Below are 24330 nucleotides of genomic sequence, written 5' to 3'. Positions count from 1 at the left end.
TATTTTTTATGTGCAATTTTTATTTTTCAAATTTGTAAAGAAATGTGGACTACACAAAAGTGGCATTGCCCTGAAAATAATTGAAATTTCAAATGCCTGATTGTATTGCTTGTACAATGAATTTGTGTGTCTGAATGCTGGCTGAAAATAAAAACATTTTAGGCTTCCAGACCTTGCCTTACTTACGATAATGTTGGTGTCTGCAGTGGCAACTGCGAGGGCCTTATTAGGCCTACATGTGTAGAAACCTGAGCCTGAAAACATACACTATATCCATTTCTCCATGCTTTATCCAACCAAGAAAATATTAAAGCAAAGCAAAATAAAAAAATTATTTTTTTTTGTCTTTTTCAGATATCTAGGGATAATATACAAAAATTATGTGATATATTCCCTTAAAGGGTTAGTGTATCAGATACCAATGCTCAGAAGAGATCTAAGGTCATTCAGGGAAAAGTTATTCTTAAGCCATCTCCTTTGATAATCCGACTAGCTTACAAATTTCACTTACAGTGACTCCTCCTCAAAGGGAAGCCGTTGACATATTATCAAGAATTCTCTGAACTCTTTTAAATGCAACCTGAGAAGGCTAATCATCATTATCTATAAGGGTGTCATCAATCAAATGCTTTGAAAGCAAGACAAAACACAATTGTGTCTTTTCTCAGTTTGATAATGTATATGACTAGTAGAGTACCAAGGCATTGATGTCACAATATGTTCTTCCCTATTTTAAAGCTTACAAATTGTTACTATAAAAGGATAATGACAGTCCTCTAAAAGTTTCAAGACCTTCCATTAGAAGTCTTCCTAAAAACTGTTAATGTATATCACTAGTAGAGTACCAAGGCATTAATGTCAGAATATGTCCTTCCCTATTTAAAGCTACAAATTGTTAATGACAGTCCTCTAAAATTTTCAAGACCTTCCACTGGAAGTCTTCCTAAAAACTGATGTGTGGATTGTGATTGATGAAAAATAGAGGTGGAGGGGGGGGGGCACTCAGTATATAATGCATAGTGGGTATGTCCCGCAGAGGGGACCCCCATTTTTACACTCAAATTTCCGTTCCAAGGCATAGCATTTTTCTCTTATTGAGAAAAAGAACAAAGAAAGCCGCTCCAAAGCATAGCGTTTTCTTCATATCGAGAAAAAAGAAGAAAGAAATCCGCTCCAAAGCTTCGCATATTTTTCGTTACGCCGTTCCGGTTGCAATGATTCGCTACAATGAGCTGCAATTTTGGTGAAAAGCGGCCACAGAGCACTGTCCGACTATTTCCTCTGCGCGAGCGCACCCGGCGGCCGTGCCGACGGGCTAGCTGCATCATACATGCATACCCGTTCCGTAGGGATGCATACGCACTCACATGCTGGCGATACGTTCCAAGGACCCCCGTTTTCACAAACATTTGTAGTTCCGAAGCCTGTTCCGAGGACCCTCCTTTTTCCAATAAGCCCGCTCTAAGGCCCCCGTTTTTTGTCTCGCCCGCGGCACACCCCCACCACTTTTTTGGTCGAGTGCCCCCCCCTGCCGGGGCCCAATGATAGACTACGATAAAGACTGTCCTGGACCCCTCAGGAGAGCAACTGATCGTTGTTAATGAAATGGCCTATCAAGATCATTGTTTGCTCGGTATTTTCACTTGGAACCAATCAGAATTGTTCTTTCAAATCACCGATTGATCATTGACTCTTGTGTTAGTGGGCCCTAGTCCTTGATGTCAACAAAAACTTGTTCCAACAAATGCACTTTATAGTCGATCAAAACCTAAGGATTTTACTTGATTGTGAGTGAGTTATAACAGTCATAGCATTTTTTTTCAAAGGACAAGTCCACTCCAACAAAAACTTTATTTGAATAAAAAGAAAAATTCAACAAGCAGAACACTGAAAATTTCATCAAAATCGAATGTGAAATAAGAAAGTTATGACATTTTAAAGTTTCGTTTATTTTTAACAAAATAGTTATATGAACGAGCCAGTTATATCCAAATGAGAGAGTCGATGACATCACTCACTCACTATTCTCATTTTACATCCGATTTTGATGAAATTTTCAGCATTGTGCTTGTCTGATTTATCTCTATTGATTCAAAGCAACATTTTCCTGTGGTGGACTTGACCTTTAAATTAAATAGGACCATGTATTATCAATCATTTACTATTACTAACTCTTTGGAGCAAAATATGAATCTGAGTTTATCAAGCCATTCAAATTTACCATATTTTTTGGTCAGAGAGACAAAATATGAGGCCCTTCTTGTTTTCTTTATGATTAATTAAAATAATACCAAACTTTCATCTTGACCAAAACATTAATATGCATGTCAAAAAAAGAGCTATTTGCAAACTTAGTTGCCAGAGCCAGGGCCCAGGGTTTCTTTAAAGATGGGGTATACGGAGCACACATACATGTTTTTTTTTTTTTTTTGGGGGGAGTATATAATAAACCTTTGTGATCTTTGACCTTGATACCCCCCCTCCCCATCAAATAAGACCATCTTCACTCCTCTAAGGATACTTAGAGGCTGTTCTCATTACGCTTTCTAAAACTAGTTTTCTGGAAACCGATTCAGGAAACCACTTTGGAAGATTGTTTTGCTAGCGTTCCCACTTGATCACACGAGAGTAGTTTACAAAATCACTTCATGTAAAGCGCTCTTGTTGCTATGGAAACGCTCTCAGTGGGGTGACACGTTTCGCGCGAAATTCGAAACCGCAGCATAGGCATTCTACACCTGTCGTGTGGAGTACTGTGCTCAAAATGTGCAAAGATCGCTTCCCGAAGAAAGGTTGTGTCCTCACGCTAAAACCAGTTTAACGAAGCAAAGCGATCTTGATAACTACATCACGAGGTGGTTTTCCAACTGGTTTGGAAGATCGCTTCCAAGACCGCTTTGACCGTTCTCACTACGTGTTAAACTAGTTTCCACTAAACTAGTTTCCAGTAAACTAGTTTTAGGAACGTAGTGAGAACAGCCTCTTAGATCCATCAACAATTCTTTCATAATGGGCAGAACAACTAATGGGGACTGGAGGATGGCCCAACAGATAAACCAAGAAGGACGTTATTATCAGACCTGAAGCCTACAGAATACAAGAAAGGAACACGAATGTAACTTAAAAAATAAATATATAAAGGGGGAATCTATCATAAATAAGAGGTAAATATGCATTTCACACTTTCCTTTTTTTCTTTAACCCCAGGAAAAAATAAGGGGGGCTAAGATCCTCCTTTGCCCTACCGATTTCCCGGGGTTAAGCTTAGCCTACTTCGGTTTCATACTACATTTCAGCAAAGTAGGCTAGCATGGTAAATAGTACGGTACTATCTGGCACTGCAAAACAACATGGTTAGCTGGCTTATTGTGGTGCTAGCACCATAATTACGGTGCTAAGGGATGCAGAGTGCAATAAAACCGGGCTAAGAAATATATATGCTCTGTGTGGCAAAATAATCAATATTCATGAGCTGTGCGATATTCCAGGGTTAAGTATGGGGTTAAGAAAGACAGAGTGAAACCATAAAAGATAGTACGGGGAAAAGGATAGTCCGGGGTTTAGGATAGTATGGGGTTAGGGAAATGCAGTGTGTAAAGCATACATGTACATGTATATCACATATCACAGCAAAGAGAGAAGGTCAGAAGGAGGACACTGGGCATGTAGTCTTGAAAAAGGATCTATTCTTTGTATTTCATAAAGGTCTATTATACATGTATCTGATGAGTCTAGACTACAAGGTCAGGAAGAGGTCCTGGTCTATGGCGTGGAACACGTGGTTCGGCACATGGTGGACCACGTGAATTTGAAAGAGCATTCAAGCACAAGTGAAGAAGCGTAACGCTGCTCTTTTCATCATAATGGTATGAAAAGGAAGCAATATACCTTTTCATGAAAATGTAAAAGAAAACTTGTTCAGAAGTCAGAACTAATATTTCAAAATAGACTTCCTGCCTACTTTTGCGCAACATTTTCAAAGATCAAAATAAACGTCATCATTATGGAGTAGATTTCAGGTCTTTTCTATTCCAAACTCACTACCTTCTTTAATACCAGCTCTTGTGCAGAATTGTTCATGAAGGGTTTATTCTAGTCTGCAGGCGCAGACCCTGATTGAAACTTTGATCAACAAGCTGGTCTTTACACAAGACTAGCACAAATAAAACTTGCTGTTTCAATTCCTGAATGAGAGGGGACTTCTGTACACAAGTCAATAGTAAGGACCTTAGGCTACATATGCAGACCACTTACCTTCAGTAAAGGGTTTGGAATGGACATCAGACGAGAGGATTTCCTAGATTTACATGAAATTCATCTTTTTTATAATTATGAAATTATTTGTGTGAGAGTCCTTGAAATGAAGTGCTTCAACTGCCAAGCTGCTGATTGGTGTGAACAGTCTCGCCTTCCCTGACTCCTCTATGGCTCTCCCTGTGGTAGCATGAACTGGTAATTTGATTTGGATCCCAAGGGATAGAGCCCCAATACCACTTTCACTTTGTTCACTGCCCTTGATGTTCACATCTGAAACCCCTCACCACTAATGCTCTGGATGATAGTCCACAATCTCCTGCACCTACCCTTGATAGTAACTGACTTTTTGCCCTTCCATGGGGGGGGTCTATTTTACTAAATATTATTTTCAATACATCTGCCCTTTTATTTCTTGTTTCATTCACAAAAGACCAATTAAACATGAAAGGTGCAGAAGGTGAAGGAACATGCATTATCCATCATCATGGGGGTGTTAAAACCTCACCTCTCAAAATTCACAACGTTTTAAGGACAGCCCAGAAAAATGTTATTGAAGAATGGTTGCAACCTCACATCGTCTGAAAACAAACTCTAAATTCATATAGAGAACTCTTTCTCGGCTAAAGAGAGCGGTTCCGGTACTCATTTATGCCATAACTCTGAAAGCAAGCCTTTCCTGCGCTATGCTCAAAATTGTTAAATTTTGAGATATGAGGTTTTAACACCCCTGCCACAAGACACATAACTCTAATTTTCATCCACAACACATGTTAAAGATCATCTGCATCTTATACTCAAAAACATTTATCCAAATGAACAATAGATCTTGATTCAAACACAATGGATGCTTGGGGTTCATAGAAGGGCCAATCGGAAACATCTTTGGCCTTTTTCACAATTCTTAAGCCGACTCTAAGGAGAGTCACGTCCAAAGTCTCCAGACGGCAACAAGGCCAAATATGCAACAGTGGAGACATATGATTTGAAAATCAATTTTGAGAAATGATGACTAGAACCCCCTGAAATGTGAATACAAGACTAGAAAAATGAGAAAAATCATTGATGGTATCATGATTACTCCTGACATGGTGTGCATTTACATTAATGCATAAATGTGAAAACATAGTGATATAAAATTGTTTTCTAAAAGAAACCTTTTTTTATAATTCCTACCATGGCAGTTGATTGAATGGAAATTGGAATCTAAATGTAATTATTTTCACTACATGTATGTTAAAAAATTTCATGAATTCCTATGATTTGTGAGGAGCCACAAGTAAACTTTGTTATGGATGTAGTTCCAAGAGGCAGTAGGTCCCTGTGTTTTGATATATTGAGAGCTTGGTGACTTCAATTGCAATTTAAATTCTTCAAATTACAGTAGATCTCCATCCACAAACTTAGCAACGGAAGAGGACTGGCAGAAAGTTATATAGGGCATATTAAAAGGCATATTCATATTTGCCTAATCACAAGAATATCTGTAAATTACAAGAACTTGTTCTGGGTTATTCACACTGGCCTTGGATTTTTTTTAAAAGCTAGCCCCCCCCCTACCACATCCCCAGCTTAAAACTTACTAAATTTGCAATTGATCAGGGGGGGATTGCATGGAGACTAAGGGCGATTTCACCCCCTAAGTGCTCAGCACAGCCCTGGAAAACTAAAAAAGGGAGCCCTCGAAAATCCTTATTTGTTGCAATGTTTAAGCTTATCCAATGTTGCGGATTTAGGTAGAATTAAGTTGTGAAAAGTAGCCCCCGAATATATATTTTGTCTGTCCTGCACTATAACACGCACACAATAAGTTCTTGTGGTGTACTATCAAACAGCTCTAAAAAAAGTTCTTATAATGTCTGAAAGAAACTATAAATTTTGTGGGTGATTCCTTTCTGGAGTATTGCAAGTACTTTGTTTTTCCACTGATCAAGTACCAGGTATATAGTGTGATTGGACACATATATGAAAGTCCCTTTAGCTGAATAGTGAAAAAAAAATTACAAAGACATGGGGGGGGGGGGACAACCAAACATGCTTACACCAAGTAACAAAGGAAAATTTACAGAATGAATATTGGAAACATAGGAGGATGAATTAAGTTCTTTCCTGATGGAGAATCACACAAAATGCTTTAAAATCAATCCCTTTTCCACCCCCCCCCCAAAAAAAAATGACCTTAAAAAAAATCTAGTTCATATACAGTAGGGAGACTGAATCACTTTGATGGCTGATGGTGTAACATTTTCACACATTTTTCCCAGTAGGGTATCTTCTGTGCTGGGATAACCCTTGAACAATTAACCCTGAACTTAAGAAGACAGACATTTTTTCATCTCCGATCATGACAATGTAGGCATTTACACCAAGAAAAAAAAAAGTAATGCATAATATACCTATATAGGCTAGAAAGTTGCAAGTGATGAAAATCCACATCAACTTTAAAGGGGAAGTTCATCCAGAAGGAAAGATTGTTGTAAATAGCAGAAAAAATAATTTAAAAATATTGGTGAAGGTTTGAGGAAAATCCATTAAAGATTCAGAAAGTTATTAGAATGTAAAGTTCTGGATTTGTTATGTCATATAATGAGCAGCTGCCCCATATGTTATGTAATATAAAATGCATAAATGTCAATTTTTTTAATGGTACTTGATGACATATTTTTATTTTTTAAGAAATGGGTGTGAAATGATTTTATTGATATACTGAAGGTACAGTAAAAACTTTGTTCAAATTTCTGAGAAAGCAATATTTCATTGATTTTATTCCATACGTCATGTAGGAAAGCTGCTCGCAAGTGACATCACACATCAAACAATTCAAATTCTAATAACTTTTTTATTCTTTGATGGATTTTTCTCAAACTTTCGGCATTAATTTTACAATTTTTTTTGCTATTTTTGCAATAAATTTTTTGTCAGTGTGAATTTCCCCATTAAATGTAAATTTTGTAGAGATTCATATGAAAAGGGTATGGGGCAGATGGGTGGTGATGATGTAATATCATTTTTTCCAAACTCCCATTCCAAGAAGGCGATGCGTTACGTATGAGCCATACGCTGGCATACGTCGAAAAATTTTGTGCTTGCACAAAATTTTTCGACGACTTTGCCGTATGACGACATATACCAGCGTGTTTTAGCGTACTCTTAACGTACCCGTAACGTATTCGACGTATGCCAGCGTATTCGCCAAATTCCTCATACGTCGGGCATACGCTGTCTAAAACACCAAGGTGTGACAGTGCCTTTAGAAAGACCAATCTGAGAAAAATAGCTTTCACTTGGTCTATTAACACAAATGTTCAAGGTCACAAAGAAAAGAAAAATAATCAATGGGATCCTAAAAAGAAAGCTCAGCCATTAAAGTTTTTGGGTGGTGTGGATCCCACCAAGCTCCTTGATGACACAATTAACACCTTTTTGGCAGTCTATTCCTTTTGACATCCTTTGTCTGGATCTGTAATTCGAATCATACCCCCTTGGTCGAGGTGGGAAATACAATGTAAAAAACAAAATACAGAATTACAGACACCTCAAAATCTCAATAAAAGAAATTTCTCTCAGGTCCTTGATCTTACCTGTGAAATCTCCAGAGGACTTCTGGAAGATCTATCCTGAAAGTTACCTTCGAAAAGGTCATTACAAGTTCTCCTGCAACACTGCTGCCATGTCTTGTAACCAAAAGTTACCTACAAAATATACTATCTGAATTCCTTAGAATGATATAGATTGCCATCAGGGACCAATCCAAAGTTGGATTGAGGTATTCAATCGAACAGATTTAGAATTCAATCTTATTTGATTCAAATGCAATTTTCGATCCATAGAATGAAGGCCTACAGGTAGAATTAAAGCTAGATCTCCTCTCAGAGACACCATCCGAACATATAGGCCTACATGTAGGCATAGATGTATGCATATATGCAACCTTTCAGGCGCATTCTACAAAACTGCCGAGAAGACCGAGAAAGCTGGGTGCAGAAAAGGCAACTTCACCTAGATCCAAGAGTACTAGTAACCCTCATTCATGAACAAAAATACAGTGTACTACAGGATAAAGGATTTGCAATTGATCAAGGGCAGAATTTCATGGAGCTGGTCAAATTGGCACAATATCAGTAAAATTATTAGTTTTGATCAGCTGAGAAGCCCTGGGCTGGTCTTCAATTGAAAGTATTGATTTTGTATTAAAGCAAAATGGTTTAAAAACTTGTATTCAGACCTTATCTAAGTATTTTACTTCATCAAGCCAAACTGAAGCAAAATACTAATAACCATTGTGACATCATAAAGTTTGAGCCAAATAACACAAAATGTATGTATCCATCTGTGCGCAGAATGTATAACTGGTGTTTGTAAACTGTGCTCAAACAAGACTTAAGTCTGGTAGGCGGTTGACTTAGATTTAAGCAAAAGTCGTGGTTAAAAATGCAATTGAATACCAAAGATAGATAAGTATTTTACTCAAGCAAAATACAAATTTAGTATTTTGCTTAATTAAGTAAAATACTAATCTATCACATACTTAAAATTCTGGCCTAGTATCGAATTGAATGCCGAACCTGATCACTGTTACCATGGTAACCGTCACTGAATTGCAACTGTGATGACAACTTCATGAAAACTGTATGCAAGCATGATCATGAAAAGTAGAATATTCCATTTTGCTGTGTAGACTCTGGGATTACAATATTAAAGGAATGGGATTTTATTTACATGTACATGAAATCTAAATTATGGTCAATACACTAGAGGATGAATAACATCTTTTAAGATCACTAATGAATATATAAAAATGAGATCCATACTTTCCTGTTCGAAATATCAATCTGAAATAGAAATTACTATGAAAATTATATATATAAATGTGTAAAGCTATACATGTACGACAGCTTTATGGCAACTCTTTTTTATTTAAATATTGTAAAGAAATGGATGAAGAGAACAATGGTAGGCGTAGCTTAAATCAAGGTTACCCAGAGCTATCTACCTGTCATATATATATATATATATATATATATGACAATACAAAATATAAAGAAAGCAGACTTTTCTAACCCCCTTTCTGTCGGACTCTTTGAAAAGAAACATTCATGCTTGAAGTCAGTGACCCTGATAAGGACATTCTGGGTGTGTCTGTCATGTTGGTCTGACACCCTTAGAGGGAGAAATTTGAATATTACAGCCTTGGCTTTTTAACAGGTTCACATTGAGAATTCCAGCTTTGTGGCACAAGAGACACAGAAGAAAATACATATCAAAACAGAATAAGGCAAACTTGATTTCAAGCCAATAACTCTTTCATTTCTGATTAATAATGGACTAATTCAAACCTGTCACATTTACTGACCCCATCCGAGGCCCATAGACCTCCCCCATTTCACATCAAGTATTTATGAAATAATATATTCACGGCCTTCATTAGTTGTCTCATTTTACTTTTTCGAAAGAAAAAATGCATGGCATCCTGCCCAAGGACGTTCTGTCAGAGCAATTTAGATACTAACAATTTAAGAATAATGGAGAGATATCATATTTTTCAAATGAGTGATTTTGTATAAAAAAAACTGGGGTCACTTTAAGGGCCCTGGGCATTTTTACCTTTCAACAAATACATTGTTTAGACGAATGTCCTCTAGAGAGTTTACTTCATTTCTGGGTCAACGATGAAGAGTACAGGTTTTTTCTACTTATTTTTCTTATCATTTCTGTAATCGAAAAAAATAAATGAAAAAAAAAAATCTATATTTGACCAGAATGTGAACTAAAAATAGATGGCACTTTGAAAGGCGTGCATTTGGGAGCGTTCATTTAAACAGCCAACGTAGCCCGCAGGGGACAGGTCTGCATACCTTTTTAATAAGCAAAGCCTTAAGGACGAGTGTATTGAGAGATCTCCTGCAATGGTCTAATTATTGAGAAAATGACAGCAAATGAGTGATATCGTGAAAAAAAACAGTATTTTTTCTAACTGATGAAAATATGGAACAAGTCTACAATGTGTATCAGAGGCTCCATCTATATTCCTTTGTTTATTCCAGTTTTATAGCAAAACTATGTAGGCCTACAGCAATATCAAATAAAATTAAACTGGCCTCACAATTGCATACAATTTGATTTTTCTTTTATTTAAACATTTTTAGTATAAGTCTAACTTCCTCGCTCTGCCACTTCAAAATCGTATCTCAAGCTTTGAGCAAATATTCGATAATAACCATTTTTTTAAGATGATTAGCGAGGCCAATAGTTTGATAGAGTTAAACTTATCACAAACATAATCACAATATTTACATATCATTGGTATAATTATTTAATTTTTGCATAGATGAAGCAAGCTGTGAAATCATATAACAATGATCTATACCACAAATATGGCATACACCTTGAAACAAACTTTGAACCACTGAAAATCCCAGTCACTGGAATCGTCAAAAACCGCCACGTGTTGCGCAAATGTCTTGGCAAATGTTTTCCGGCTTTCCAGATAACAATAAAAGCGCATGACTCATAATGATGGATAGGACTGTAAGAAAGTTCAACATAAACAGTCAGTAGGGTTCAAAACACTAGGGTTCAACAAATGTGTAAAATATTGTTTCCTCCATGTTTTGACATGAGGCCACTTCATGTCATATCAAACAACTGTAAATATGATGATATATGGCCTAAACCATGCCATACTATGTATTGAGTTGTCATCTCTGAGGATTCTCTTCAGGAATCAACTGGGGTGAACTTGTCGACAACTTCCGGAAGCAACAACTGCACTGAGGAGTAAAAATATACACATACAGCATGTATACAGTATTCCAGAGGAAACACTTCTTAGTTGCAATCTTAAAGAGATGGTCTGGGCTGACAAAAAATTTATATCTAAATAAATAGAGTAAAATTCACAGAGAAAAATGCTGACAATTTCATCAAAATCGGATAACAAATAGCAAAGTTATTCAATGTTGAATTTTATCAACATTTTGTGGAAACAGTAAATATGCACATCGTCATAAATATTTAGGTGGGCTGATGTCATATCCCCACTTTCCTTTTTCTTAATGTTATTACATGAAATCATAATTGTTGCATTTTTGTCATACATGTACATGTATCTCCATTATGAAATAATTTGTGGCAATAAATACATGTAACTAATGCAATTGTCAATCTAATTGTTTCAGTTCTTGGTAAAAAAATATTTAAAAAACCTAATTTTATATAATAAAATACCAAAGAACACGTGGGGATATGACATCATCAGCCCAACTAATGAATATTCATGTAGACATTCCTAGAACTGTTTCACCGCAATAATGCAAATCTCCAAATTCAATAACTTTGTTATTTGTTATCGGATTATGATCAAGCATTTTGCTCTGTGAATTTTACTCTATTTATTGAGATAAAAATATCTTCAGCTTAGACCATCCCTTTATTAAAGAAATAGGTATCACACCCAACAATATCTGATAAGGGATAGAAACAAGTGGAATGCCTCTGGCCGTCTCACCTGCATCACGCGGTTCAATATAGCAGCAGTGCTGACTTTAAATACTACTATAACTCACACAAGATTCATTGACCCTAAATGACCTTTGACCTTAATCATGAGACATGAAACTTGCACAAAATGTTCAGTGATGCTTGATTACTATTATGTCCAAGTTTCATGAATCAGATCCATAAACTTTCAAAGTTATGATGGGAATTCAACAGAAATCCCCAATTCGGCGAAAGTTCATTGACCCTACATGTAAATGACCTTTGACCTTGGTCATGTGACATGAAACTCTGATAGGACATTAAGTAATACTTGATTAACCTTATGGCCAAGTTTGATTAACTAGGTCCATATACTTTCTAAGTTATGATGTCATTTCAAAAACTTAACCTCAGGTTAAGATTTGATGTTGACGCCGCCGTCGGAAAAGCGGCGCCTATAGTCTCACTCTGCTTCGCAGGTGAGACAAAAATTCTGCAGGAACATAACTTATTCTTACTTTCTAATGATATGTTATTGAAGAATTGTTGATATGACTTGGACTTGTCTATGTAATGGTAAAAAGTCATTAGCAAGGCATGTCCTTAGTATACACATTGATATGAAGTGCAGCATACTAATCACATGACATCATTAAAGCCTGTGATGGTCAGTAAATTAAATAAGGTGGGTGTTTCATTAAAAACAACTGGTACCCTTTTCTTAGGAGCTAAATCAACACCAATGGAAATCTGGTGGGTATCGCTTCAGGATCATCAGTCGTTCTTAAAGATAAATGCCAGTTGTGGTAAAGATTTCAAAATGAATTTTTACAGAATCCAATATAATGACTACCCAAGTGTCTGTTTGTATGAATAAAAAATATGTGCCAAAGGATTCTGGAAGAAATTGTTGAATTGCTGAGAAATAAGCAAAATAAGCGCAGATTCGGGGACTTCCGAATTCCTGCAATAATAATATACACTGTGCCACATGTGCCTATCTGTGTTGGCAATTTTCAGTGTGATCGTTTTTCAGCTTAGATTTTATGATTTCACAAAGTTCAGTTTATGTAACTGTACCAGATCTAGATCTACCATGATATATAGTAAAACTTAACTTTGGTTTTACAGACTTTCTCATGAAATCAGTGTTTTTCTACAACTACTTTCATTTAGCTTTAAAGTCACCCGTAACTAACGAACAGCTTTATAAAACATCCACCTGATCAATGACATTTATTCTGATGATTATTTTGATGGAAAATCTCCACATCAAGACGAACATAAACCCTATATAAAAATACGTCACAGCAAGGAGATACTGGCAACTTCATGGTCACAAGTGGACATGTTTGGGTGAGAGTGGTTCTGCCAGGTGTTTTGGTGGGCTGTTCACAAGGGACGTATGCACAAGCCTGAGTTTTTGAATAATCACACTATTTCTGATCTGGCAAATTATCCCTATCTGAACTTTCTCAAGATTATTTGTAATGGAAATGAAATCATCGGGATAGCTTGCCTTGCTGGACTTATCTCGATATTGCAATCCCAAGACAACTTTATAGGATTATTAGCAAAATAGCAAGCTACTTACGAATTATCCCGCAAATTCGCAGGTGCAGACGCCCTGGAGATTCAACTCGGGATTATTGATACACAGCATCAGACCATTATGCATCAATGCCTCGCTCGAGCATGAATTGCTGTTCTTGCACTGGTGGAGATGGGGTTTCATGAATCTCGAGATTAATTGCGAAAGAGGGCTGATTAGGCTAGAATCTCAAGATTGAGCAAACTCAGGCTGGTACAGCACTGCGTATTTTGAAGGTAAGAAGCTATTGGGATGGCCCATATGACCTACATTGTAGATGGGGAGAGGGGGTTCTTTTGACCCTTGAGCTTTTTCTTCGGGGTACCTGCTCATGACCTGGAAAGTAGGTCAAAGAAAGTGGCATACATCTTGTGATTAACTGTGTCAATTTTTCATCTGGTAATCTGAAGTAACAGAATTAGTTACGAGGTCAAATTGTCCATTTTCAACTGATTTATGGTCAGCAACATCCCACCTGTTGACCAAGGGTCAGTTCTTGGTAAAAATAGACTTTGAAATTATCCTGTTCTAATAGGTTTCAAAAGTTAAACAAAAGGTAGATAGTGATATTTCTTTTTAAATAAAACGTAAAAGAAAATATCTTTATGTAGGTTCTATAACAACTTTTTTCTTTGTTTTATATCTAGAGATGATATCAGTTATAATTTCTCTTTGGTTTATAGATATGAGAATATATTATGATTTTATGTGTTTCAAGCAGGTTAATACAGTACTGGAGGAACAAAAATGAAATATTGATATTTCAAATATAAAAGAAATATTATGCTGAGTACATGTAGAATTATGTGACATCTGAGCCTCTCTCATTTTATACATACATGTACATGTGGGTACTGTATGAGACACATAATACTGTTTTGTGAGGAAAGGGAATGTAACTTTGTTAACAAATTTTCGGCATTACTCCTATGTGTTTAAAGATCGCATGCTTGATCTGTAAAAGTCAGAAAAATTGGAACCAGAGGATTCGAACCTGCCATCTACTGCTTGCCGGGCAACGTCTCAACCACCAGGCTATTCTGGTTCACAGCTACATGTACATGTAGGTCATGATGAACTGGAATACAAATAACCTCAATCCTCTTCCTTCTGACTCATTAATATGAAAATGCAGTCCACCGTGGACAAAAGATAGTAAATAAAGAGGCTTTAGGAGGTAATAATAATTTGTAATAAATTTTCGGCAATACTCCTATGTGTTAAAGATCGCATGCTCGATCTATAATGAAAATCATAAGTTAGAAAAAAAAATTGGAACCAGTGGAATTCGAACCTGCCGTCTACTGCTTGCCAGGCAGCAACTCAACCACCAGGCTGTTCTGGTTCACAGCTACATGTACATGTAGGTCATGATGAACTGGAATACAAATAAACCTCAATCCTCAATGTAACAATGTCAATACTTTTTCTTTTTTAGATTCATTTCATAAGAAATGTTCAATGTTAAATTGCTTCTTTGGTTTTCTCACTATATTCAACTCACCTTTCTAACGAGGTGTTAGACTTGACCTTGACAGTGTAGGCCATGTAACAATACATGTAATGTTTGTTTGATCTCTAATTCAAAATTACATTTGTAGCTCATTATTTGTGTAACAAATGTGTGTCACTAATGTGACAGTACATGTAGGTTTCACTTTTTCACAAAACATTGATCTGAAAAGGGGAGGCATCATAAAATGCATATTGGTATGTAATTGGAGAGTTCTTTTTCCATTTTTTGTAGCTTTAATAATTTGAATGATACCTTAATTCAAATTACCGACTCTGAAATTCTTGTAATTTATGAGCCTGCAAAAACATCACGTGAGTGAATCTTCACAGACCCATACATAAATCAACACATCAGTGTCATCACGCTCAACTTGAAGTAGTACTAGAGGATGATTTGTAGGATTATAAAAACAATGGTATTATAGGTATACAGTCTTTCAAATTCTTCCTGATCGGCATTGAACTATCCCATGCAATTATGGGTTTATACAGAGTTATAAAATGGACATCACATAACAAGGAATCTAGGGTTCTTTTTAATGGAGGTCATTGAAAGCTCTTGGGTAAAGATGCAGTGTTTACAAACAAAATGGAAGACAATTGATAGTGCCAGTTGATGACATGGTTGTGGTTTTTTTTTGGGGGGGTACTCAAAACTGATGGTTTTGTGTGTTGGTAAAGGATACATGTGTTAACCAGCTTTGATCATCTTGAGACATAGCCAGGTCTCGACATATTGATTTTGTGTTTCAAACCAATCTCAAAGGTTTATATCTACATGTAGGAGGCCGTTCTCATTACGCTTTCTAAAACTAGTTTACTGGAAACCAGTTTGGAAGATTGCTTTGCTAGCATTCCCACTTGATCACACGAAAGTGGTTTTCAAAATCACTTCACGTAAAGCGATCTTGTTGCTATGGAAATGCTCTCAGTGGGGTGACATGTTTCGGCGAAATAAAAAACCACAGCGTAGGCATTCAACACCTGTCGTGACAAGTAGCGTGCTCAAAATGTGAGAAGATCGCTTCCCAAAGAATGGTTATGTCCTCACTTACGCTAAAACCAGTTTAACGAGGCAATGTTATTTTAAAACTACATCGCTAGGTGGTTTTCTGAACCAGTTTGGAAGATAGCTTCGACAGTTCTCACTACACATAAAACTAGTTTCCACTACTATAGTTTCCAGTAAACTAGTTTTAGGAAGGTAGTGAGAACGGTGTCTAGGAATATTTCTAAATGGAAAGCTAACATGTCTCAGAGGCCAAGAAACTGGCAAGAGCCATGACACACACAGTTTTGATGAGCAAATCTCATTGCTAGTTACATTTATAGTGTTGGGTGACTGGAGACAGGTCTTGGTCTCAAGGTACTGTCTCTACACAGTGACTGTGTGTCTTGATTGTGGACACAGATGTCTATGTCTTAGTCTTGGTCGAGTGTCTGAAGTCTCAAGTCTACATGTATGTCTAAGGCTCAATGTTACAGTCTCAGTTTCTGACAGGTTTGAGATTGTCTCAGATCCAACAATGAAGCAAATGCATCTCTAGGTTCTAGTCTGCAGGCACAGACCGTTGTTGAAACTTTGATAAACAAGTGGGTCTTCACACAAGACTAGTGCATACTTGCCGTTCGCGAAAGGGCCTTCAGTACACAACACATTGTAGTGTGAGCATTCAGACCCCTTAACTAGAGTGAAGGGTTCGTACAACAGACTAAGGCTCATCCACAGCAAAATATTTCAAATTATCCCACTATTTCACTCTAGCACAAAAATTAGGTAAAAAAATGTTTTTAATTGCTTGTTAAGTGGAACATCCTTTGTGTTGACTTTAAATAGCAGAGACAACCCCCTCCCCTTTCTTCAATCGGATTTCCAATTAGTATCTGAAACATTTATACTTCCTAAAACACTTGTAGGGACAGTGATTTTCCGTTTCAAAAAATGGCCTTTTCCGTTTCAGAAAATCTCAAATTCCGTTTCAGCATGTCAGAAAACGGAAATTCCGTTTCCCAAGACACTTTGTACACACGGAAAAGTGACAATTCCGTTTACACATTGAATAGCAAAATCACAGCGCGTACACTCGCACTGGCCAAAATTTGTATCTGCTACTGGACCAACAACACAATAAAATCCGTTCTAATCGGATCTATGCGGGTGCATTTAATAATTTTTCGATCATATTTAGCATGCATACATCCTCACCTTTCACATAATTAGCATCATTTGGCAGTGAAATTAAATTTCATCGATAATTTTGGCGTTTTTTGAACATCATTATCATCAGACAACGGCTTTCGCCAATCCGCCATCTTGGATTTTAAGACCGCGATATCGTGCTGTTACATCTTCAAACGTAGAGGGCAGCAACACACGACCGTGCAGTTGAGCGATATGAAGTTATATGAAGCTCAGCCCGGCAGACCGGGTACGGGCGTGGGGTACTATCAAGTGTGATGATGTCAAGAGCAGTCACGATGTGTGAATTGTCATGATTGTAGCGAAGTGAGATCGTGTTTTCTGGGGTTTTGTGGCCATTTAATACTCTCAATTTGTTGTTATTTTTGAGTAATTTCTGTTGCTATTCTGTGTATTTCGAGGGAAAGTACGTTTTCCATGAATTTCCGTTTGAAATGCCACTTTCCCTTTCAAAAGGCCTTTTCCGTGAATTCCGTCCGTTTTCCGCGATCGCGGAAAATCACAGTCCCTACACTTGTCTCTCTTAAGAGCACCTTTATACTCGACAGAGACAACTTGCAAGCCACCAGGGAGTTGTCCTCCTTTTCCCCCCAGAACTGGGAACTAACTCCATGAAGCCACCTGAAAATTTACCTGCAGAGCTCTTCCTTGGTGTAAGCCTGTTTGGGTCTTTGACTAGACTGGATGTGGGCGTGTCCCGAAGGAGTTTACCAACAGACAGGTGGTAGTTCTTGGCTTCATCCACAAGATCCCTGCACTTGTGGCACTTCTTGATCAGTTCTTCTCGCTCCACCTCCTCTGTCAGGTAGTTGGCAGGCACCATGGGAAGACGCACCTGGACAACAAAAAAGAAAATAAGAAATAAACGTATCAATTGTGTACCGTGTCATGAAACCTTTACAGTATGAACGATTTGAATTAAAAGTATATTAGTGGGTGTACATGCATTGCAGGTACATGTATTTTACCATCTTACATGTATTATTTTGCTCAGGTGTCTGATCAACAATAGAGCCACTTGTTATGGAATGAGCTAAAAATTTCAGGATATGATCTGGATGTAGCTTTCCAATCACAAAATTTGTAAGATAAGTATTCAAATGGTTATTTTGAGTAACAACAAGGCAAAAGCGATTTTGTGTCTCACCCACTTATGAAAATAACCAGAAATATTGTGATATGCGAGGGCAAGCAAGAGAATTGTATCGAAACTTCATTGTGAAATGAATGGGATGGAAAAACACTTGTCACAAGAGTCTTGCACGTAAACTTTAATGTTGACCTGAAAATGACCTTTGACCTTACCATGTGACCACCGACTGCAGTATAACATGCAGGTCGCCCAGGTACATCTACCTTCCAAGTTTGGTTGAAAAGTGACTTACGGTTGTGTAGGTGTCATGAGAGAGTCTTGCATGTACATGTAAACTTTAACATTGACCTTTGACCTTACCATGTGACCTCCGACTGCAGCATAACATGCAGGCCCCCCAAGTCCATCTACCATCCAAGTTTGGTTGAAAAATTACTTACAGTTGTGGAGTTAGGTGTGGTAAGAGTCTTGCATGTAAACTTTAATTTTGACCTGAAAATGACTTCTGACCATACCATGTGACCTCCGACTGCAGCATAACATGCAGGTCCCCCAAGTCCATCTACAAGTTTGGTTGAAAAGTGACTTACGGTTGTGGAGTTATGTGTCATAAGGTTTGTGACGGACGGACGACATTTGGATCCGTAAGTCTCGCCTTCACCTCTGGTGGGTGAGACAATAAAACCAGTACCTAGAGAGGTTGGTCAATATCCCAAAATCGAAAATTCAATATTTTACAAAACATCAATGGCTGAGAAAGAAATAATGGCAACAAGACTGGAATGTCCATACATTATTAACCCTTTGCTAAAGCCTCAGACATGTTTTAAAAAATATCCTAATTATTGTCAAATCTGTAAAAAAATTAAATATTGTATAATTCAAACAGAAAAACAACAAAAGAAATAGTGAGGGACATCATCGACTTTTTTGCATATCACTGAGTTATGCATACAGTGACAGTTAAACTGTTTTGTGAAAAATAAGTGAAACTTTAAAGGTCAAGTCCACCCCAGAAAAATGTTGATTTGAATAAATAGAGAAAAATCAAACTAGCATAACACTGAAAATTTCATCAAAATCGGATGTAATTTAGAAAGTTATGGCATTTTAAAGTTTTGCTTATTTTTCACAAAACAGTGATATGCACAACTCAATGACATGCAAATGAGTCAGTCGATGATGTCCATCACTCACTTTCTTTTGTTTTTTATTGTTTGAATTATACAATATTTCATATTTTACAGATATGACAATAGGGACCGACTTGACTGAATCATATAGTATTAAGCAATGCTAATGTCACATGTTCAGGGAGGAATTGATCACTGTTTCATTTGACAATGAGGAGAAAATTAGAATATTTCATATTTCATATAATAAAATAAATGACGTCATCAGTCTCCTCATTTGCATACCAACCAGGATGTGAATATAACTGTTTTGTGAAATTAAACGAAACTTAAAAATGTCATAACTTTTTTATTTTACATCCGATTTTGATGCAATTTTCAGTATTAGGACTTGAATTCGAATATCATCTGTAGAATATAAGTCTCACCATGAACTGAACCAAAGTACATATCGGTATACAATTGAAGGCTGGGTGCAAAGCACTTTTATCTTTTTATCAAAGTTCTGGAAACACCTTCAGTATTCAGAAAGTACCATCAATATTCACATGTTTGTGCTGATATCCTTGTCATCTTCTAAGTAAATCATACTTTGTATCTATTTCATCAAGGACCTACTACATTACATCTACCAGCAACATGATGATAATTTCCTTGAACTAATGAGTCACAGGCTCTTCAACATCAACAATGAACATTCTAAACATAGTATGTATGAACTCTGTAGAAGATGTGAGTATGCTGTCAAAGAAAAAAAATCATCAAGAACTCTCTTGATAGCCTTTTACTTTTGTTTCAGTATTCATATTACTTGATAAAACATGTACTTGGATCACAAAAAAATACTGATTATAATGCAATAATAGGCCTATCTATCACAGTATGGACCTACAGTATTACTTTGCTGTAATAAAGACCTCTGAACCACACACACAGTAGGCCCTGATACCATAAACTAGATTGTAATTTTAGTTTTAATAGCTTGATGTCTCAATATTTAATAGAGGATAACAATTCCAAAGTCTTGGGGTTTCATTAAGAATGATCCATCCCTAGATGATAGATCTCCTTTTGAGGCCTGCTTGTACAAGCCTACAAGACATCCCACCCATTCCTTTCCTTTGCCAATGTAAATCCAATCATGTTCCGGTTGTCTTGATAATTAAACTCTGCTGGGGTATGAGGTTTGGGGGTTTTCTAGGAAATACAAACAAAAATTCTTATGTTTTTCATATGATCTGCCCATTTTACCACAATATGTTTAGTAGAGGATGTGGTTCAAGTTCATGTCAGAAATTATCTCATAAATTTCATGAGATGATGCTTTCCTATGGAGTATTCTACTAATGCTGTACCATGTAGGATCTATACATCATAACATATAGGCTACCCATCTCTCTACTGTCTTGTCACTGCATGCCTCTCTCTCTGTCTCCCTCTTACAGACACACACCCACACACACTCTCTCGCTCTCTCTCCCTACCTATTGATCTCTCTTTTTAAAACAAAACCCTTGAATTTATTTAAAGCCCACCTTCAAAACCATACATGTACATGTAAACCCAGGCCTACATGTACAAGTTTTATAGGGAACATGTACATACTAAGACACTTGCAATGTAATGTTTTGTGTGTGTGGGGGGGTCTCTTTGAGTTTAATTTTCGTTATTTATTTTTGTTGAGACAACATCTAGAATAACAAGAGATGCTGTAATTATTGTACAAGTTCAGCCTACATTATACAAGCTCTGCTTTTCAGTTGGCCCTCCCCTTTCAATTATTTATATTTCAATTTGATAATTGCCTACTATAATGTTTATGTTATCAATTTTTTATATACTTCAAATGTGATTATATGTTAATATTTTAATAGCATCATAATTGTAAACATGAAATCTAAATTGAAAGTGGAAAATAAAACAATTGAATTGAAATAAACAAAATAAACAGCAAACTCAAGAATCCACATCCAAGACTACAATATGGATAATATCATAAAACATAAAAATCAATTGACTTTTCTCTGAAATTTTCTCTTCCACGGAAATATGCACACCACAAAATATGTCATTCACATGTTGAAAATCAGTCTGGTCACATACATGAATCCTTCAAGAACTCTTAGTTCATAAGCCATAGAACAGGTGCAAGTTCTGTAACACAACCAACAACAGATGTTCTCAGAGCAGACAGCAGAGCCAGCCAGGTAGGCCCACATGTAGCTTCACCACAGCCACCTGCCTAAGTCCTGTACTGACCTAAAATCATGAGCTGATCAGCAACAAACCCTAGTGGAATGTCATGCCAGAATGTCATTCAGGAATGCTCAAGTGCATGGTATTGGGGATTAGTTTGTTTGGGTGTTGCGTGCCAATTGTCTTCCCAGGATTCTTAGTGGCTGTCCCAAGGTTCCGTCTCTGGTTCAAGGAAGACCATGTCCCAGACGATTGACCCCACCAAGAGAGTGCAAGGGTCTCAAAGGCATCACACTTCATCACCTGGCTTCTCAATCTAATTTCAGAAGGAATTTAGTTCCATGGTGTTTGACACATCAAGGCCACGAACTTCAAAGAACTCAAAGCAATGACAACTTTCTAATGTTTACAGAATAGATGGATTTTTAATTGACTGGAGGGGTGGGGGAGAGGTGATACCATGTGTGAATACTTTTCCTCGAAGGTCAACAACTTTCTATGTTTCCCTATACATGTTTAAATAGCCTGTAGCATGAATGAATGAGAATTTGAAAATAAAATAAAAAATAATGAAATTCTCAAATGATGTTTGATCAGTAGAGCAACGAGTACAATTGTGATCCAAGGAAAAATATAGTTTGAATGAGGTTTGCAATCACTTTGAAAGAGAATCATATTAATGCATAGAACTGAATACACATTGTTGTCCAATCCCAATATCAGAGAGTACCAAAAGTATTTCTATAAAACAATTAACTATGAAAACAAAACTCATTTCAATACTCAAACAGGCCTATATTTTACACTATACATGTACATGTATGTCCCATCATTTTGTCAAAACAGAATCCATGATTCATAAATCCTGAAACTTCAAACCAGTGAAGTAGTTTTATATTACCACAACATATTGAGGAAGAATTAAGAAAAATAATCCTCATAGGATTGAAAATAGAGCAAGATCTGGATTGGCGATCTGCCAAGGAGGAATCAAAATCGAATGATTACAAGGCTCCTTTTCCTTGATGTACATGTATCTCATTTTTTTTCATTTATTCTCTTGAACTTAAAATAAAACCAAATACCATCCCCTTGACAGTGAAGATTTCTAGGTATATTGTTCTTGTTTATTTGAAAGAAGAAATTCATTTAAAAAACCTAATGTAATTGACATTTAGGTTAAATGATAGAAATAGCCAAAAGATAATTGGCTCAAATTCAAAATGGTTGCACAATTCTGTGAAAAAGTGATTCTCCAATGCAAACAAGGAACATAAGAAATCAACTGAAGATTCAGAGATTTCATACTCTGCTGGCTCTCTTCAGGATGTATTGCAGATACTCCAAGTTGATTTTTAAATTTCTATAATTAAAACTCCTTGATTTGTGATATACAGTGGGTGAGCTTGAAAAGGGAAGAAACAGTATAGCTGTGTAGCCTAACTGAACTCGAGTTTGAAAACTCTGGTTAGAATGCATGCTTCCCAGCTGGAGTGGAGAAAGTGCATGCGTTGTATGCACATGATAATATATCTGTAAAGCTCTTTAGAGATGTCATTCTGATGTAAAGCGCTACACATGTTAAAAGCAGAATATTATCATTATCAACTCTCCCAAAGTAATAGTATTTCATGTTTGTGTTTTGATGTGTGATTCTTATTTATGATTCTAGCTAAAGACAATCGAATGTCACACCCAACCCCCCACACTGACAATCGTCAAAGAAGACTCAAAGAAGACAATCGTCAAACAAGACTCAAGAGCTATATTTCACAGGAAAAATGTTGTCTCCCATGACAGGATAGAAGATTACATTTTCATTCATTCATCTTGCGTATACTAGGTACTTCAGGTTCATTTAATTGCAAATTTCAATCCTCTTGTGTCATTCACTAATAAAACAGACAGCACATACCTTTGACAAAAGTGCAGCAAGATGTCTTTCTCTGTTTGGAACATCAAACTTCACCCACTTTATGATAGCCTCATAGACTTGACTTTCATGTTGAATCATAATGTCATGTGATGAGATCAAGGCGATGAGATGGGGTGCATCGATGCTGAAGAACTCTTCCTGGCTCACCACCTCCAGGAAATGTTCATGGGCGTAGGAGTCCGCTGCACCTGAAAGAGTAGTGCAACCATGTTGGTCGGCAAATGTCCTCACCCCAAGACAGTTAGAGGGGTGGAGATGGCATTTCATAAAGTCACTGCATGCTTTGCTGATCTCATCCATCTGTAGGAGTGATCCTGCAAAGAGGATCTTCTGGACGTTGTCCACATTGAGGACAATCTTTGAAGTGTACATGAACTCGACAATGGCCTCCAAAGACTTCTCATCGATGTCTTGCACCTCCAGACTGTCCTGTCGGCTCTCGATCATCTCTGACATGAACATGGCACGGAAGTACGGGCTGCAGGCTGCCAACACCAGGCGATGGCAGAGGAATGATGAGGTGCCGCAACGGAGAGTGAAGTCGCACAGCGCCTTTGTCTTGTACAGCTGCTGGATGACAACAAGCGATTCCCTCCATTGGGTCTGGCAATCGAAGGTGAAGGATGTGACAAAGGAGTCGTACATCTGCGGCGGGGAGCCCATCTTGACGATTTCATCCTCTATGAGGACACTCTTGTTGGTCGGACTGCTTGTCTTGCCAGAGAACTCTATGATGATCACTGAATTGGTTCTGTGTCATACAAAGAGAAGAAGAGGAAATTGGAAGAATGAGGTCACTACCTGAAAACAAATTAAACTGAGTTGACTGACTCAAACTGAAGGACAGACATAAAAGATACTACATGTACAAGGAACACCTGAGAAAAATAACATTACATGAATGCATTGCATGCTACAAGATATTGTACTATT

The 24330-nt window shown here is 37.1% G+C and overlaps 1 protein-coding gene across 5 annotated transcripts in view; it reads right to left on the bottom strand.

The window, feature by feature from the left end:
- The window catches only part of LOC121419827 (kelch-like protein 8), a 60895-nt gene that overhangs the window by 8611 nt on the left and 27954 nt on the right, over positions 1-24330 (bottom strand). For all 5 annotated transcript variants that reach the window (XM_041614398.1, XM_041614609.1, XM_041614539.1 and 2 more), the window contains exons 2-3: positions 23377-24148; positions 17673-17874 (exon numbers count right to left, since the gene is read on the bottom strand). In XM_041614398.1, coding sequence (XP_041470332.1) covers positions 17673-17874; positions 23377-24148 — 974 coding nt within the window. The remainder of the gene's footprint in view (positions 1-17672; positions 17875-23376; positions 24149-24330) is intronic.

This window comes from Lytechinus variegatus, chromosome 1 (assembly GCF_018143015.1).
Source record: "Lytechinus variegatus isolate NC3 chromosome 1, Lvar_3.0, whole genome shotgun sequence".
NCBI lineage: Eukaryota > Metazoa > Echinodermata > Echinoidea > Temnopleuroida > Toxopneustidae > Lytechinus > Lytechinus variegatus.
Note: the sequence above shows the minus strand (reverse complement) of the source record. Positions and strands in the feature narration are given on the sequence as shown.